The sequence below is a fragment of the Nymphaea colorata genome, chromosome 5 (genome assembly GCF_008831285.2).
Source record: "Nymphaea colorata isolate Beijing-Zhang1983 chromosome 5, ASM883128v2, whole genome shotgun sequence".
NCBI classification, from domain to species: Eukaryota; Viridiplantae; Streptophyta; class Magnoliopsida; order Nymphaeales; family Nymphaeaceae; genus Nymphaea; species Nymphaea colorata.
In genome coordinates, this window is record NC_045142.1 from 26,901,080 (window position 1) to 26,918,663 (window position 17,584).

Below are 17,584 nucleotides of genomic sequence, written 5' to 3' on the forward strand. Positions count from 1 at the left end.
ATTTACTTGTTACTAATAAAGTCTAGCCTCGTTTCTTCCTTAGACCCTGTGTAGTATCATAGATCAGGGTCAATGTAGGGGAAATGAATGCATTTCCTACTATAAGTTAAATAAATGGAAGTGGAATAGATAGGACATAATTTGGATCATGCCACATCCCTTACTTTACCAGAGTTTACGAAGCCTATTCATGCATGACATGATTCGGGTCTGATTCCTTCATTACCAAAATAATCTCGTCATTCATACAATGTGATTTGTTGATATTGCATCACGGGAGCTCATAAAACCGTATGCGCTCCATGGATGGAGGGTCAGAATGAGGAAATGAGGTGATCCAGATTCACGGAGTCTATTGAAGAATGTTCAATGTTTGAATCGAGGGTTCTTGTCTTAATGCACTACTTATCTCATCTTTCTCGATAAAATTGGTAAAATATTTTTTTTTTTTGAATAAGTGGTGAATCTTTCTAGAACAGTATCAAGGATCTCCCTTATGTATCATCATAATCACCATCCATCCTTATGTATCATCATAAACGTAAGCTTTTTAATTTAACCTCGAACTCAACTTGTTTAAAAAACAAGTCAAGCTCGAGTAAGCCTAAAGCAAGGTAATTTAAGTTGAGCGCCAATTGGTTCCACTCGTTAAACACCCCTACACCCCTGGTTTTATGGGACTCACTAGAAGTCTTCAGTCTTTCTTATGAAACTCTATGAAATCTAAGGCAACCAATGGCAAGCGATATTTCTTGCACTCTTCATTATCGCATATTTGCTTTTTCTTGTTCGAAATTAATTATGCACTTATTTGCAACATTTATGTTTCAATCTATTTAAACTTTTTATTGAATTGGAGGGGATGCAATATTATGAAAATTGAAATATTATCAACATCAGGCGCATTAAAATAGTATGCTATTTTCTTTTGCTTTAAAACGATTGAAAAAATGGGCTGCGATGTATATGCAGCCCGCACATGGGTGTGTTGGGGAAAAGCAAAAAGAACCAAGCCCTCGGGTCGGAAAGACTTGGCTTGGCTTGCGAGGAAGAAAGAGAGAGAGAGGATAAAACTCTGCAGATGGTAGGCTCACTGGAAGGAAGCTCTGCCGACAATAGGCTCACTGAAAGGAAGCTCTGCAATTTCTGCTGTTTTTCCAGCTGCGAGATTGGATGTATATGCAGCCCGCACATGGGTGTGTTGGGGGAAGGCGAAAAGAACCAAGCCCTCGGGTCAGAAAGACTTGGTTTGGCTTGCGAGGAAGAAAGAGAGAGAGAGAGGATAAAACTCTGCCGACAGTAGGCTTCGCTGGAAGGAAGCTCTGCAGACAGCAGGCTCACTGGAAGGAAGCTCTGCAAAAAGAGAGAGAGAGAGAGAGGATAAAACTCTGCACAGTAGGGTCACTGGAAGGAAGCTCTGCAATTTCTCCTGTTTTTCCAGGTAAGTGGGCTGCGAGATTGGATGTATATGCAGCCCGCACATGGGTGTGTTGGGGGGCAGGCGAAAAGAACCAAGCCCTCGGGTCAGAAAGACTTGGTTTGGCTTGCGAGGAAGAAAGAGAGAGAGAGAGAGGATAAAACTCTGCCGACAGTAGGCTTCGCTGGAAGGAAGCTCTGCAGACAGCAGGCTCACTGGAAGGAAGCTCTGCAAAAAAAGAGAGAGAGAGGATAAAACTCTGCAGACAGTAGGGTCACTGGAAGGAAGCTCTGCAATTTCTCCTGTTTTTCCAAGCAAGTGGGCTGCGAGATTGGATGTATATGCAGCCATGTATATGCAGCCCGCACACGGGTGTGTTGGGGGGAAGGCGAAAAGAACCAAGCCCTCGGGTCAGAAAGACTTGGTTTGGCTTGCGAGGAAGAAAGAGAGAGAGAGAGGATAAAACTCTGCCGACAATAGGCTTCGCTGGAAGGAAGCTCTGCAGACAGCAGGCTCACTGGAAGGAAGCTCTGCAAAAAGAGAGAGAGAGAGGATAAAACTCTGCAGACAGTAGGGTCACTGGAAGGAAGCTCTGCAATTTCTCCTGTTTTTCCAAGCAAGTGGGCTGCGAGATTGGATGTATATGCAGCCATGTATATGCAGCCCGCACGTGGGTGTGTTGGGGGGAAGGCGAAAAGAACCAAGCCCTCGGGTCAGAAAGACTTGGTTTGGCTTGCGAGGAAGAAAGAGAGAGAGAGAGGATAAAACTCTGCCGACAGTAGGCTTCGCTGGAAGGAAGCTCTGCAGACAGCAGGCTCACTGGAAGGAAGCTCTGCAAAAAGAGAGAGAGAGAGGATAAAACTCTGCAGACAGTAGGGTCACTGGAAGGAAGCTCTGCAATTTCTCCTGTTTTTCCAGGCAAGTGGGCTGCGAGATTGGATGTATATGCAGCCATGTATATGCAGCCCGCACATAGGTGTGTTGGGGGAAGGCGAAAAGAACCAAGCCTTCGGGTCAGAAAGACTTGGCTTGGCTTGCGAGGAAGAGAAAGAGAGAGGATAAAACTCTGTCGACAGTAGGTTTCGCTGGAAGGAAGCTCTGCAGACAGTAGGCCCACTGGAAGGAAGCTCTGCAATTTTTCCTGAGGCAAGTGGGCTGCGAGATTGAGATTGGATGTATATGCAGCCCGCACCTTGGCTTGCGAGGAAGAGAGAGAGAGGATAAAACAGGATCACTGGAAGGAAGCTCTGCCCCCAGTAGGCTGGCTGAAGGAAGCTAAAACGCGCCTGAGAACAAAAGGCGGTGAGATTGGTCCAGATATGGTGGTGCGTTCCATTAACACCGACGGTGGAATTTCCGGTGTCCATGTTGTGGCCATGCCATACCCAGGTCAGGGCCACATCAACCCCATGATGAACCTCTGCAAGCGGCTAGCGTCCTTTGGCGACCTCCTCATCACCTTCGTCGTCACCGAGGAGTGGCTCAGCTTTATCCTCTCCTCCGCCGGCTCCGCCACCCCACCACCAAACCTCCGCCTCCGCTCCCTTCCCAACGTCACACCCTCGGAGAGGGCACGGGCAGACGATTTCCCCGCCTTCATTGAGGCCGTCTACACCAAGATGGAGGAGCCCTTCGAGCGGCTGCTGGACCAGCTCGAGCCGGCGGTCTCAGCGATTGTGGCCGATTCATACCTCCCTTGGGCAGTCGCTGTGGGCAACCGGAGGGACATCCCGGTGGCTTCTCTGTGGCCAATGGCAGCGTCCGTCTTCTCCATGTTGTACAACTCGGACGTGGTGGCGGAGCACCACCCTTTCCCCATACCCATCTCAGGTACTGACTCAATCCCCCCACCTCCTAAAAATCGGCGGCCTTGATAATGCAGCTATATGATCTTTTCAATGGATGTATTACTTTTTACGAGTGGCTCTGAGAAGCGATCTGAAGACCATGGTTTGATCAGTAGTTTCAGCTGTGTTTTGGAGTTCTTGTTATGAGCTTGAAAACTCTGTAGTATGCATGCTTTACAGAAAATAATACTGAATCTCTGTTTTCACTCACCCAGAGGTTGGAGAAGAGTATGTTGATTACATTCCAGGGGTCCCCAGAATTCGCCTGGCCGACCTTCCCACATTGTTCCATTCGAGCACGGGAGTCGACCGCATGCGCTGGTTCAAAGAGAGTTTCAAGATGGTGCCGAAAGCAACATGGCTGCTGCTGAATTCGTGCGACGAACTGGAGGCCTCCGCCGTCGACGCCATACGGTCGCTCTTGCCCTCCGGAGTCCACCCCATCCGCCCCTTCACACTCCCACCAAGTCCGTCCCAAGGGAAGGCAGGCTTCGTCGCCAGTTACAGGGCCGAGGTCGACTGCTCCGCCTGGCTCGACGGTCACCCTCCCAACTCCGTCCTCTACGTCTCGCTGGGCAGCTTCATGTCGGTCTCCGCCCCTCAGATGGTGGAGATAGCGTTCGGCCTCCGAGCAAGCGGGAGCCCCTTTCTGTGGATCGTGCGCGAGCAGGAGTGGCTGGCGAAGGAGGATTTTGACGGCAAGGGCCTGGTGGTGTCCTGGTGCAGCCAAATGAAAGTCCTCTCTCATCCCTCCATCGGCGGCTTCTTCTCCCACTGCGGTTGGAACTCCACCACGGAGGGCATATCTGCCGGCGTGCCCTTCCTCGCTTTCCCGATTGCGGTAGACCAAACTTGCAACAGCAAGATGATAGTGGAGGATTGGAAGATCGGGCTGAGGGTTAGAGGGAGCAACATGGACGGCAGCGGCGACAATGAGTTGGTAGGGAGGGAGAAAATAGCGGAGATAGTAAAGAAGGTGATGGATTTGAATAGGAAGAGCAGCAAGGAAATGAGAAGGAGATGCAAGGAGCTCGGGGAAGCATTGAACAGGGCAGGCCAGAGAGGTGGCTCTTCGGATGCCTCCTTTAATTCGTTCCTCAACCAAGTCAAGGCCAAGGGACGCGCGGCCGATCTTTGTCTTCCTGTCTGATGTATTTAAAAAAGATCAATGCAGGTTGTCCAGAAACAGGTCTAAACCAGAGCAGGATTTGAGGAATTTCTTGAAAAGGTGAACAGCCAATGTTTTCTACTTTTCTGTAATAGAATTGTCCTTCACCTCCTTCATTTTTAATTGAAACTTTTGCATCAACCTTTCACACGGGGTGTGGTTGATGTTCGGTTTAGCGCATTTAAGATCGAATCAGCATCGTCCTCTTTCATTGAATGTGGATTCCGTGATACGAATTTGTAAATGAAGGGCGTGGATCTACCATTGTAGGTAGGTAAGCGTGGGTGAAAGTATATTTATCGGGATACGGCTTTATATTACAAGTTTTTGGAAAAATCCTTCCCAACTCGTGCGCCAATTTGATGTGGGCATGTTGCCAAGAAGAGTAAAGAGCTCATTCGACAGTGGTCGGCTTTGGAAAATCGAATCAGATATAGATTTTACATGTGAAATATAGCAATCAATATGTATCCATTTGGATTTGATTCTGAACAGTACCGAGGAGGCAGAGCTGATCGTCTGCTTCATGCCATGTTTGCCTTGATAAGGGGGCACTAGAGTAATTTCAGATACCAGAACATGTTCGGATATGACCAGTACAATAGATCTGTTTGCTTTGAGAAAAGAAGACCTCATTGATACGGCTGTCCTGTCCAGCCCGGCCTTCATTCTGCAAGAGACAAATAAAATGACCGGCCATGTTTGCCTTTTCTTCTTGTAAGATTTTACCAATTGAAAAGTTCGTCATTTTTCTCAATCAAACAAAAGTGGCGTAATTATAAGTGGAACGCTATTGGAGGTGTTCCGATCATCGCGCCGGCCGGCCGGCCGACCGACCGACCGGCGCACTTTTGTCCACGAGTAAAACGTCCAGGTCGGTGATAGCTTTCTCTGTGGTCCTCCAAAGAAAAAGCGTACTGATCGGTCGGTAACTTTAATCGTCGAAGGCCAAGGCGTATACACAGGACCGTTCCCATGGCTTTCAGGTTGTCAAGCAGACGACAGACACATCCTAATCAGGTCGATTCGAGAGAACGACTAATCTATTAATCAGATTGTTGAAATCCCTCCACCATATGGATGTACGGCCTCGTTTGAAACGGAGGTTTCAGTTCATCACTGTACAATGTGACGCAAGAATGTTTAATCTCTCGGATACAAATATATATGTTTTTGTCTTGTATTTTTGGGACATGCCTTTCATATTCATGTCATGCTTCCTAATTGTTTTTTATAGTGATGAAGTTCAATGTCTGTTCCAAAATTTTATCAAGGGAGGGTGTTTTCCACCTTCGAAGTCATATCATCTTCAAACAATCTCCTACCATTTGGTGTCTGTCTTTCATAAGATCGATTCTTATTCTTACCAGAGTGGGATCGTTCTCTACATGGCGGAAGGATCACCTGCAACCCATCTTTTGTTCTTTCAAAAAAGCTACGGAGAGACCGGTTTACAAGGGACCGGTCGATTATAAGAAAGAGACGGGGAGTCGAAAGTTTCACGGGGACCAATCCATGGGTAGCAATCTAACATTTTCTCAGTTTCACAAAAGTAACGTGCACTGATTGACATTGCGAGCAGGATGTTATTAGATTTTGCTATACAACAGATCACGGGTTTCCTGAGATCTTCTCCATCTGAAAGTTTCTGGTCTGTGCCGCCTGAAAGTTTACTACTTCACGACGGCGTCGCTGATGTTGGAGTTTTTACAGTGGGCAATGGCAGCTTGAACAGAGCAGTCCCGATCCCGGAGGCTGAGTTCTCTCGCATAGGCGAAGCTGTTCACTCTCCAGTGGATGGGCGACGACCCCAACGACGTCGGGCAGCTCCGCACCCCGCTGACCTCCCTACAGCTCTCGCCCCCTCTGCCGGCGAACAATATCCTGCTCCTCCCACTTTCGCTGGACGCCGCCGTTCCCTCCTCCTCTTCCCGCCTGCCCCTGTGCGCCTGGAAGGGGTTCACAATCCTCCAGCACTTGTCGATGATCTCCTTTGCTTTTCTGATTCTCGTGTCCCTTCTAGACGGCCGGTGGCCGTAGAAGGAGTGCGACGTTTGTCCCCTCACATCCCTCGATACCCTCGTCCTCAGCATCATCAGCAGCTTCTCCAGGCCCGTCGCCGTACTCTCCGGCAGCTTTCCGACGGTCAGGGCGCCCTTGTAGTACTGGTCCCTGGTGGAGAGAACGTGGCCGAAACGCATCGGTCAGGGTGTTTTGACTCTGTCCTTTGCATATGATAAAAAAAAAGGTGCAACATCGTATATTATGGTGCATGGAAAAGCCGGCCAGTTTTTTGCCTGAGCTGACGGAAATGACAACTCTCTGGCACACGCGACGAGCTCCCCGTCACTCCTTGAGAGACGGGCCGGTCGATTCCTTTCGCGTGCAATCCAGGTGACCTGACTCACCTGACCTGCCAACGAGGAAAACTCGGCCGTAGATTATTTGCATCTAGCTAGTGAAAACATCGATCGCCTCTTTTTCTCGGTGTCGTATTTCGTGATTCGACACCGATGCACAGTGTGATTCTCATGGTGGTTTGGTGAATTATGGCGGCCGAAGTTCAATAAAATAAAATAGAAGGCCCATTGGGTAGATCTTACACTCTTTCGATTTCGTGAGGATGACCAAGTTGGTGACATTTAATGTGGTTGAAGTTCATCTGGTAGGTGCCTCGCGAATTCAATGTCATGATCCGTTTCAAATTTCAAACGTGTATATTTTATTTATGAAGTAGCTGCCCTGACTCCCGGCCCCTTTCGAGCCTCCTTCCTCACCTACCTAGAGGGGCTGCAACAGTTTATGAACATCCAGTTTTTGCATCTCGAATTGAGAACCCGTGGCCTTAGATTTCTGAAGATGGTAATGAAAGAAGGAGCGGAATTCCTATAAACAATGCATGCAAACACCTCCCACCAACCGACAAAGAAGAAGAAAAATTGTTTCCTATCATCTGTTTGATTTAATGGAATGGAAAAAAACAGAGCATAGAAAGGTTGATCGGTTGATCGAGATGGGTGCATGGTGGTGGGAACGATTGGGATGAGATGCAGATGTCCTGATCAATGAAGGAGGAGGAGGATTGGACTTACCGCACCGTGGTGAGCTCGAGATCCTCGGGGTTGTCCATGGGCTTGCGAATCTCGTGTTCCTCCTCGGCGCCCACCTTGGAGGACTTCCTGAAGCTCAGCGCCCTCCGTCCACTCTCGGGCCTCCTCCTCATCTCCAAAGTCTGTCCCGCACCCAAACTCTCTTCGCCAAGGCAACAATATTCCTTCTTGTTCTCCGTCTGCGTCCCGTCTTCGGGACACGGAGATCCTCCGTCCCCGTCCGGTGAGACGATGCAGTGGAGGGGGAGGAGCCTGCCGTTGCAGAAGAGCATGTCCGCCGGAAGGTGGTGGGGGTTTGCGCGCATCGGCGAGGACACCGAGAGACGGAACTCGAATTCCGTGTCGGCGCCCCTGTTTTCGGCAGTGGACGCGGAGCGCTGGAGGTCGATCTCAATGTAGGAGTCGCCGTCGAGGGAGTCGCCTTGGCCGAAGCTGATCTCTTCGGCGGTTTCAGACTCCGCATCAGATTCCCGGACGCCCATTCTCGAGCAAGCGTCGAAACGTCCGCTTCCCTTCCCGGTCATTATTTCTAGTCGATGATGAAGCTTACTGGAACACGCTAGGAAAATGGAGTTATCTTACACAGGGAGGGAGACTTGTTTGGTTGGAGTGTAATAGGCGAACGAAACTGGCGGTGGCGGTAGTCTGCCAACCCCACCGCATCTCTCTCTCTCTCTCTCTCTCTTGCCTGCGTGTGAACTCTGTCCCTCCCTCTCTTCGACTGCTTAAAAAGGCGATAAAGTTTGACCATCTGTGTGGGACCCACTTTCTTACACGTGGTTCCCTTGATTCATTTAGTGCTACCAGCTGCGTGTAGGCACCTTTAAAAGTCAAGTTAAGAGAAAGAGAGAGAATTATATATATCTTGGTAGAATTGAAACTCAACATCAAATTTTTCGTCTATATGTTGCTAGAATCTAAAGCCAGTATGAAATTTTCACTCCAAGAGAGAGAGATAGATAGATCTTGGTAGAATTGAAATTCAGTATCAAATTTTTCGTCTATATGTTGCTAGAATCTAAAGCCAGTATGAAATTTTCACTCCAAGAGAGAGAGATCGATCTTGGTAGAATTGAAATTCAGCATCAAATTTTTCGTCTATATGTTGCTAGAATCTAAATCCGGTTTGTAATTTTCATTCCAATAGAGAGAGAAATAAAGTGATTTTGGTAGAATGGATACTCTGTATGAAATTTTCACTCTGAGAGACAGAGGGAGAGAGAGATATTATATGTCTGGGTAGAATTGAAACTCTTTATGAAATTTTCATTGAGAGAGAGAGAGAGGCGCGGATTCGTTTGTAGAGGACCACCGAGTGATGCGATGGCTACTGCGTAGCCCGTGGTTGAAACGCTCAACACTGCGTCGCCATGCGCCGTTTGCCCTCTTCCCTCAGATATTTTCTTCTTTTCAGCTCTCTCCCTCTAAACCAATATCGTTTGCAGCAGCAGAGTCTGCAGATGATTTACTATTAGGCCAAACGCTTCTGATGTAGCAGAGGCAAAGCCAATGAGCTATTCGTGAATTCTCAAATCTTTCTTTGTTTCCTTTTTCCCTCTAACGTCGTCTCGGAATTCAACATGCAGACTTTTGTACTCCAGTACTGTGGTCCAGTTGCTGAAAACTGTGTTGATCCTATTGACTCAGAAAGCGCATTTCGAGGCGCCATAGAATTAATTATGGCAGAAAAGTTCTTGTTGTTGTAAATGAGTTTCATGATTCCAACGAAATGAAAATGGGGAAGGGCCGACGTCACATCCCATTTAAATTTTAAAGTCTGAAGCTACGGGCAGGGCAGTCTTTTATCTTATTAAAAGGTAAGCAGATACAAACATATTCTGCGGATCGGCCGACCAAAGCTTACATATGTAATGTACCGTTAGTCTTCTTCATTTTTTTAAGAGCAGTAAGGTGGTTAGTGCTTCAAATCCTGTGGTACCCTTCATTTTTTTTTCCTTTTGGTGCATTATTTTTAATGGTGGTAAACACCAGATTTCTCCTCAATAAACATTAAAAAAGGTACATAGAAGCTTATGCTTTTGTAAATTTAACTTTAATTAGTTTATTTATTTAAAAAAAAAACAGAAAAAAGATGAAACATGTTAGTATAAGCTCATGACCGATACACCGTGACGGTGAGCAAATACAGATAGTATTAAGAAACATCGATATGGTAGTGAACTTTAACTTTCGACCCTTGATATGGTCATACTTAATTGAACGATGAAGAAGAAGCAGTCAACTGTATATTATGAAGCAAGCATTCAAATGAAAGAGGCGGTGGAACATATCGGAGGTTTTCCAAAAATAAAACAATTCGTTTCTGGTCGCTCTCATGATCATCTCATCTTTTATTCCATTTATAAATTTTTCTCATCTCATCCCCTCATGTCAAACCTCACGAGTCACCCATTTGCAGACGGTGATATATATATATATATATATATATATATATATATATGAAATTCGAAACAAATTAGCGTTGGACCTACTAAATGAATTTTGTTAATGAATTCAATAACCTGAATTGGAAATCCGATCAGTAATGGGATATATGTCACACATTTACATCTAGATAAGGCCATGGAACATTGTTCACATTTCACAGTACGAAACAGAATCGCTTGCGTTCTTTGGAACACTACGTTTTAAAGAATGAATGCAGTGTTCCAGTTACCAAACACCCTCGATGGATTCGAATTCGGCCCATGCCTGCACGAATCATGTTGGATTTGCCTCTTAATTGTAATCAGATAGCGTAGTACATTTTGCTTGTCCAAGCCAAATGCTACCTACTTGGCCACTTAATTACGATAGATTATGCGTTATTCAACTTAGCTGAACCCATCGTTATCCTATTGTAATTAAAACTATAACTGACCTTTCAATTTCATAATCTTGCTCAATTTAAAAAGGATTGAGACTACTTATTCATTCGTGTTGCTTGCGTATTCAAACTTATTACCTAATCGTTTCAAAAAAGGACTGAAGAAAAAAAAAATATTTAGAGGTGTCCTTTTCATAATTCAACTGCATATATTCGTACAAGATCCAGTGAATTCAAAATAATTCGAACACAGCCGGATCAAAATAACAACAATGGCATCTTCTTTTTCTGTTTGTTTTTACTTATCTTTTCTTTTTCTCCAATGTTAAATCAATTTTCGGACATACGTTATTAAATTTACGCATCGATTCTTGTAGTGCTGAACAGAAACGATATGTAGAAAAGACCACCCAAGTTCTGAATTCCAGCATCCAGCCTAACCCCACTTGAGCTCTTGGACTCTGGCGAGGCAGTCGCTTTGAACTCTGAATTTACAAGGCCAGGCAAAGAACTTCAATCTTAACCGTAATTAGACCACCTGTGTTCACATAAGATCTCGGAAATAATTTTCATTGGAATTTTGATGGAAAGGGCACATAGAACAACATGAAACGCCAACCTGCTATTTTTCAAAAAGAAATTTGTCGTGTGTGATTATGGCTCGAAGGCTATCATCTTTGCAGTTGATCTGCAACAATCCTGATGTGGGGATATCGTTGGCAGCTCTAATACTTGTCTCTTCCATTGACGGGGTGAAAGGAGTGGCCCACGATCAAGGTGCAACGTTTAATGAAGATGGTCTGTTTGATAAGTTGGTGGCCACTTTGTCACTTTGTCTGAAAAAAGAAGGCCCCGGTGATGCTTATCAGAGCGAATCGCGAATTCAAAAGGGAAGGAACAAATTCTCAAGGAATTTTAATGGAGTTCACACCTGAATGCGTGCCCACAAGGGAGTTTTGGATGGAGACTCAAGAGCTCTGATTGAGTAATGTGACACTTCGATTGACCACCTTCTTACTTAGCAGGTTCCATTGACGGCCGTGAGGGATTCCCCTGAAATTAAACTTTCTTTTCTTCTTCCAAATCCAGTCCACCTGGCATCATCTGGCTCCTAGTTGATCATCCCGACCAAACCAAGTTGACTTTCTACCAGAAGCCAAAATACATAAAATGATTTGGTTCTGGAAGTAGATCGAAGCATTGCTGTAATGTTCACTGCCATTGATTCGATGGCAGGCTTCCAATGCGCTGGAGAATTCTGTGGAGAGGTTGCGTCTAGTTAGGGATGGAAAAGAACAACCGAAACATTCGGAAAAAATCGTTTCTGCATGTGTTTCAACAGCGTCAAGCGCAAGCTCAACATGTCCGAACGGAGAAAGTTCACTTGGCTGCCATGACATTATACTGCTGCAACCTTTCGGTTCTGCTATCTTTCTTCATCGAGATCTACCATTACATTGTCGATCTGTCATCCTCTCTTCAACAGGTCTCAGGAGGATTTTCCTCACTCGAGCCACACTTGCCTAAAACAGCCAAATTAATTAAGAACCGGATACAGAGAAGATTTCATTAAATTGTTAATTGTGGTTCTTGTAGAATGAAACAATTACACACATAATGAGTGTGCACTTTCACCAACACTATCAGGTTCTCTCCCAATCCACCGGAAAGAAAAAAAAAAATCCCTTCTCAGCAAGAAATTTAATGTTTGAAAAAGATGGCTGTGAGCCTTCCTTTCTAATGAAAGTGCTTCTCAACCCTTTTTGTTTTTTTTTTTTCTGGACGACAGACCTTGCAATAAGGAAAATGATTCACCGAATTTCAGGAGAAACACACTTTTAAAAAGTAGGAAAATACTTTCATGTTGAATGTTGCCGATTGTCTGCATGCAAAGTAGGGCAGCAAGGGATGCATTTGTCTGTCTCGAATCCCAAGGCCGTGCAAATGCAAGAAGTGAGGAAGACGAAGGTATGCCAAGTACGGTTAAATATTTCAAAATTTCATGGCAAACTCATCTTATCTTGCCACAGAAGAGTCCGGACAACTTACCCTGCCATTTGGCAGTTCCATGATTGAATATTTGGTAACTGGCTATGACAGATGAGGGACGCCATTGGTTGAGCCAGACTGACATAAGAAGAGTCAATGGCCTTCAATGAATGGAAATATTTTTTATCAAATTTAGTATCCTTTTGTTGGACTTACGGGTTCAATTAGTACAATGAATTGACCATAGTCCATCAATGATTTGCCTTTGAGTCTTAGCTAAGATATGTTTAGTGCGTAGCATGCCAAGCTATTGTACACAACGCACCGATCAACATATCTACAGCAAATGGCTGCTCATTGACTATACTTAGTTGATGCCACCAATTCCTCTTTTATTCTGAATCTGCTGACTTGGCTGATTTCTTGTTGCTGATTGTTTTTGCAGTTCATACCTTTGAACACCGCTTAAAGGAGGCGAGAAGTTTTTCCAAGCCAGCGCCCACGCACGCTTTGCTTCACAGAACATTGCCAAATTTTATCTGAAAAAAAAAAAAAAACAACTCATTTTACGATTCAATATCTGAGATTTTCAGGAAAAAAGAAGCTGAGTCTCAGACCTGCAACTTTTTCTTCTGAAATGTTTTGTGACTGTCAATCGTCAAATCGATGGTAACATAAAGGAAGAAAACAAGTTACGAAGAAAGAATTTCGAAATGGTGGTGGAGAGGTTGAAGAAATTGGTGAAAATTCAGGGAGTTTCGCAGTATGAGAAGTTCTGCATTTACGTCATTCAAACGCTCTTCTTTTTCTCTAGAAAGACTGCGATTTTTCAGGAAAAAAGAAGCTGAGTCTCACACCTGCAACTTTTTCTTCTGAAATGTTTTGTAACTGTCAACCGTCAAATCGATGGTAACATAAAGGAAGAAAACAAGTTACGAAGAAAGTGTTTCGAAATGGTGGAAGAAATTGGTGAAAATTCAGCGAGTTTCGAAGGTCTGCATTTACGTCATTCAAACGGTCTTCTTTTTCTCTAGAAAGACTGCGATTTTTCATGAAAAAAAGAAGCTGAGTCTCACACCTGCAACTTTTTCTTCGGAAATGTTTTGTAACTGTCAATTGTCAAATCGATGTTATCATAAAGGAAGAAAACAAGTTACGAAGAAAGTGTTTCCAAATGGTGGTGGAGAGGTTGAAGAAATTGGTGAAAATTCAGTGAGTTTCTCAGTACGAGAAGTTCTGCATTTACGTCATTCAAACGCTCTTCTTTTTCTCTAGAAAGGCTGCGTTTATTATATCGATAGGATCACCCAAAAAGAATGAAACAAAATAAAAAAAAAATTACAAACTCAAGAAGTATGAAGAGATGAGCGATAAGGGTACTAAGCGAGTAAGACCACATGAAATCATAATAATTAAGATGAAGGAAACGTAAAACAGATGTTTCAGCATCCTAAAGCAGCATTACTGCCCTTCTAAATTAAGGATATTCTGAAAGATGATGTTGCAGACAAGTCTCCTGTTCCACTGATCTATGAATACTAGTGCTCAAAATGTTGCCACTGCTTAACTATCGTGGATGTGTTGGTGTCTTCCGTACCACAAAGTTTCGAGACTCTTCTGACTTGTCTCTAGGAGCTTCTTGTTAAACGTCGTTGGTTGGCACCATGACCAAAGCAAACTTATTGAAGAGATACATGGAACGTGTTAAGCAGGAATTCGCTGCATCTAAGAAATTTAAGTGCATGTCCTCGTACACTGTGCTTGGCTCATCTAGGAATTTTGTTCAAACAAATCTGTGTACATATGGCTGGCTTCATTACATGTCAGTTGCAGCCTCCATAGAATTGAGCTCAGGTGACTCTCTGTTCAAGTCACCAGAAGACCACATGCATCTCACGTCAATCTTGTGTGAATCATGAGTATATTGGTGACAACACACTTGGCACTAGATGAAGAACTCTCACAGCTGAGCAACTCAGTAGAGTGAAAAATAGTGGCAACACAGGACCAGGGCCACATCACATGTAGGTGGAGAGAGGCAGAGGGCCCCCTTCCTTGCGAGAAACTAGTACAACTACATATAAAATTATCTTTTCAGCAGCCTCTCAAATGAAAAATTACAGCCTGGTGCTCCTTCTGACTTAGATTGTTGAACCAATGCAAATTGGATGCACTCTTTACCGTATCTAATTTATCAGATGTTTACATGTTTGGATTTGAATACCAATAAAAGGAAAGTCTATACCATATTTGAATATGATTTTTAATTTCGGAATATGAATGTGAACCTGATCAAACTTTTTTTTTTCTTATGCATTCAATTTTGGAATCTAACAAAAAAAAAACACGGAATCTGAACGGCATTATGATATGTTAAGGATAGGCCTCTAAAAAGTATAGATATAGGATAGGATATTTATTTGAAATCGAATCCGAATGCATATTTATTTAAAAAGACATCTGAATCTGACTAGACGTCATTTCATCTAATTTCAAGTTCCTGTCTGTGCTGTTCTTTTTAAGCGATTAGGTGGAACGTCCGATTCGAATACGATGCATTGACAGTATTTCAATACGTGCCCACGAATGCTTCACTATCCGAAACATATAAAAGGGTGGTGAACAAATTAAGGTGCTCAGATGCATTTGCTGTCTGAGTTTTCGGTGAGTTGGAAGCATAATTGAGCGGTAATTCAGGTCAACGGAATGCTTCTACCAGTTAACCGATTCTCTCTCGTCCCCGAAACTTTCTCTTCAAAGAAAGGTTGCCGGAGATCGCCGATTGACCGCCGGAAGGGTTCAGGCTGGACGTCCCTTAATTGTGGCGATTCTTTTGTCCTGTGGTTCCTTTCCTTCTACCCAGGCCACCAGATTAATGGCGATACAGGGTGAGCCAGTCAGACTTCTCGTCAATATTGTCACGCACGTCTGCGGCTGCCTCTTTGGTCTTGCCCCGCTCAAATTCCATCAACTCGTAGCCCGTCAACCAGAGTGCTCTTCTCCTCTCCTGCTTACGAATACGATGGTAGCTGCTTTTTCATTAACTAAAACACTGAAGAAAACACTGTTCTTCTAATATAGAAGATCATCTTCTTAATTTTTCCTCTCTCTCTCTCTTTCTCCCCAACTGGTTTTTGCTTATAAACAAGGTAGTTGTGGCCATGAGAAATGAAAATGCTACAGCGATACCATTAGATAAGCGATTCAATCGCTCCTTCTTGTGCTTCACGTTGTATACGGTGCCTGACAGCCCAAAAGTTTAGGATTTATTGCCACTGAATATACAGCTAAAACTGCCTGAACAAGAATACAGATCCCTTGTTTTGGGAGTTCATAAAGAGCCTATTACTATGAAAACTAAACCGATCAATTTAATCAGAAGAACAAAAATCTTAGGAGTTTTCCACTTTTTCTATTGTAGTTAGGAAGGTAAAATTGAAACCTACCATCGTTTCATTAATTACATAGGGTGGTCGTTTAAGGAGAAGTTCAGTTTGGTTGAATATCCAATTAGGTGTATGATCAATTCCACCGTTAATGTTAAGAAATCAATTGGCAGTAAATAAATGTTGATATTTGATGGCGATGTGAAAGAAGAAGGGAAGAAAGAACAATTTAATTAGTGAAGAAAGAGGTTACAAGGAGGAGGTGCTTACAATGAGGAGAAGAGGACTCCACTGCCCAAATGTGAAAGCTCTAAAACTATTTATATCGTGATTAGGATCGTTCCATATATGATTAATTACTAGTAGGTGAGGGGTTTATTAATGTAGATTGGTGAATTACATCAATCATGATGGTTGGGAGTAGTGATTCTTCTCTATATTAATCTTTAGCTGGACGCCTCTTTAACAGAGAGGACCAAGTGAAAATCTCCAGCGATCTAATGTTTACAATATGGATCCAGATGGACTCACTGCCTGGCCAAATCTAAGTTATAATCTGGAGTTCATCAATGCCGATATAATTCCAAGGGCACAAGATAGATTTTAAGAAAGCAAGTTCAAATGAATTAATCACGTAGAGAATCGAGTCCTCTTAAGTACTTGTGATGTTTAAGTCCTTTGAGGAAAAACTTGGTTTGGTGGAGGTTGGTCCTCCCTTCAAGGGTTGAACAAAGGCTAGAAGAGAAAAGTCTGGTCAAAGTCAAAAAATCAAACATTCTAGAAAGCCACTTTTTAATTCCAGACCTTCTTCCGCAGAACTATCTTGGCTTGTAGTAGGCAATCAAAGCCAAATGGGTTCATGATACTCACAAAAAATACTAACTTTATGTGGTTATTCTACTACCAAGTCTTTTTTTTTTTCCTTTCTTTCTCTAAGATACGTATGCGATGCATGTAAGTGAAAGATAAAAGCAGTTTTAGTTAACATCGAAGACTAACTCATGTTGTTGTATATTGGATGTTGTGTGTTTGCTAAAATAATCAAAATTTATCTTTGAAAAACAACCATTAAATGAGTATGTTTACGGTGTAGAGATGGTTTAAGGGGGTTTTAGTGACAACAAATTTTTACATTTAGTCATCCAACGCACGGCAACATTGACTTTTCCTAAAAAATGGTACTGTCATTATATAGCAATTAAGGATGAAGAAGATGGGACGTAGTATAATTGGAATATGAGTGTGTATAAAAAATTGGTGCAGATGACCAAAATATTCTAACTTTTGAAAAAAAAAATCAAAAGCAAAATGAAAATATATATGCCCACTTCTTTTTATTAAAGAATTGGAAAAACAACTCAACCCCCATTTATTAATGCCTAATTGTTTCCTGCAGATGTGGCATCCTGCGGACTCCAGTTCATGAAGAGAGGGCCGCGTTTCCTAAGACCCCTCCTAAATTTCCGTGCCTGTTGAAACTGAACGGTGACGCGTTGTCCCAACCGCTAGCAGTTAGGTACTCAAAAGCGGAACACAGAATAAGAAAACTTTTTGAAAAAGATAAAAAAAAAAATTATAAAAAAGCATGCTAAAATGTCTCCTACTCGTTTTTTTGTTTTTTTTTTTTTTGACACTGACCGGGTATTCAACAAAGTTGGTAAAAAGACTAAAAAAATTAATCATAAGAACCTTTATCAAATTAAATTGGCATCTGATTGCTTACCGCATCTGGATTTTGTTGCTTAAGTTCGGCTAATGGGATTGGAACAGGAATTGAATATCGAATTACATCAAGTACACGGCACCCACCGGGTGGACCTAACCTTATAAATAGTCTTAA

The 17,584-nt window shown here is 43.4% G+C and overlaps 2 protein-coding genes across 2 annotated transcripts; one reads left to right on the plus strand and one right to left on the minus strand.

Annotated features, from left to right (window-relative positions):
• Window positions 1-963: 963 nt before the first annotated feature.
• LOC116255120 (UDP-glycosyltransferase 87A1-like) lies at window positions 964-4,543 on the plus strand. The gene is made up of 2 exons (XM_050078123.1): window positions 964-3,247; window positions 3,480-4,543. Exons 1-2 carry the CDS (start codon window positions 2,737-2,739, stop codon window positions 4,412-4,414), a joined length of 1,446 nt encoding a protein of 481 aa, XP_049934080.1. The 5' UTR covers window positions 964-2,736; the 3' UTR covers window positions 4,415-4,543.
• Window positions 4,544-5,950: 1,407 nt separating this feature from the next.
• LOC116253982 (uncharacterized) lies at window positions 5,951-8,457 on the minus strand. Its single transcript, XM_031628992.2, has 2 exons — window positions 7,525-8,457; window positions 5,951-6,604 (listed from the first exon to the last, which is right to left on the minus strand). The coding sequence occupies exons 1-2, from the start codon at window positions 8,064-8,066 to the stop codon at window positions 6,106-6,108; spliced, it is 1,041 nt and encodes a 346-aa protein (XP_031484852.1). The 5' UTR covers window positions 8,067-8,457; the 3' UTR covers window positions 5,951-6,105.
• Between the last annotated feature and the right edge of the window lie 9,127 nt (window positions 8,458-17,584).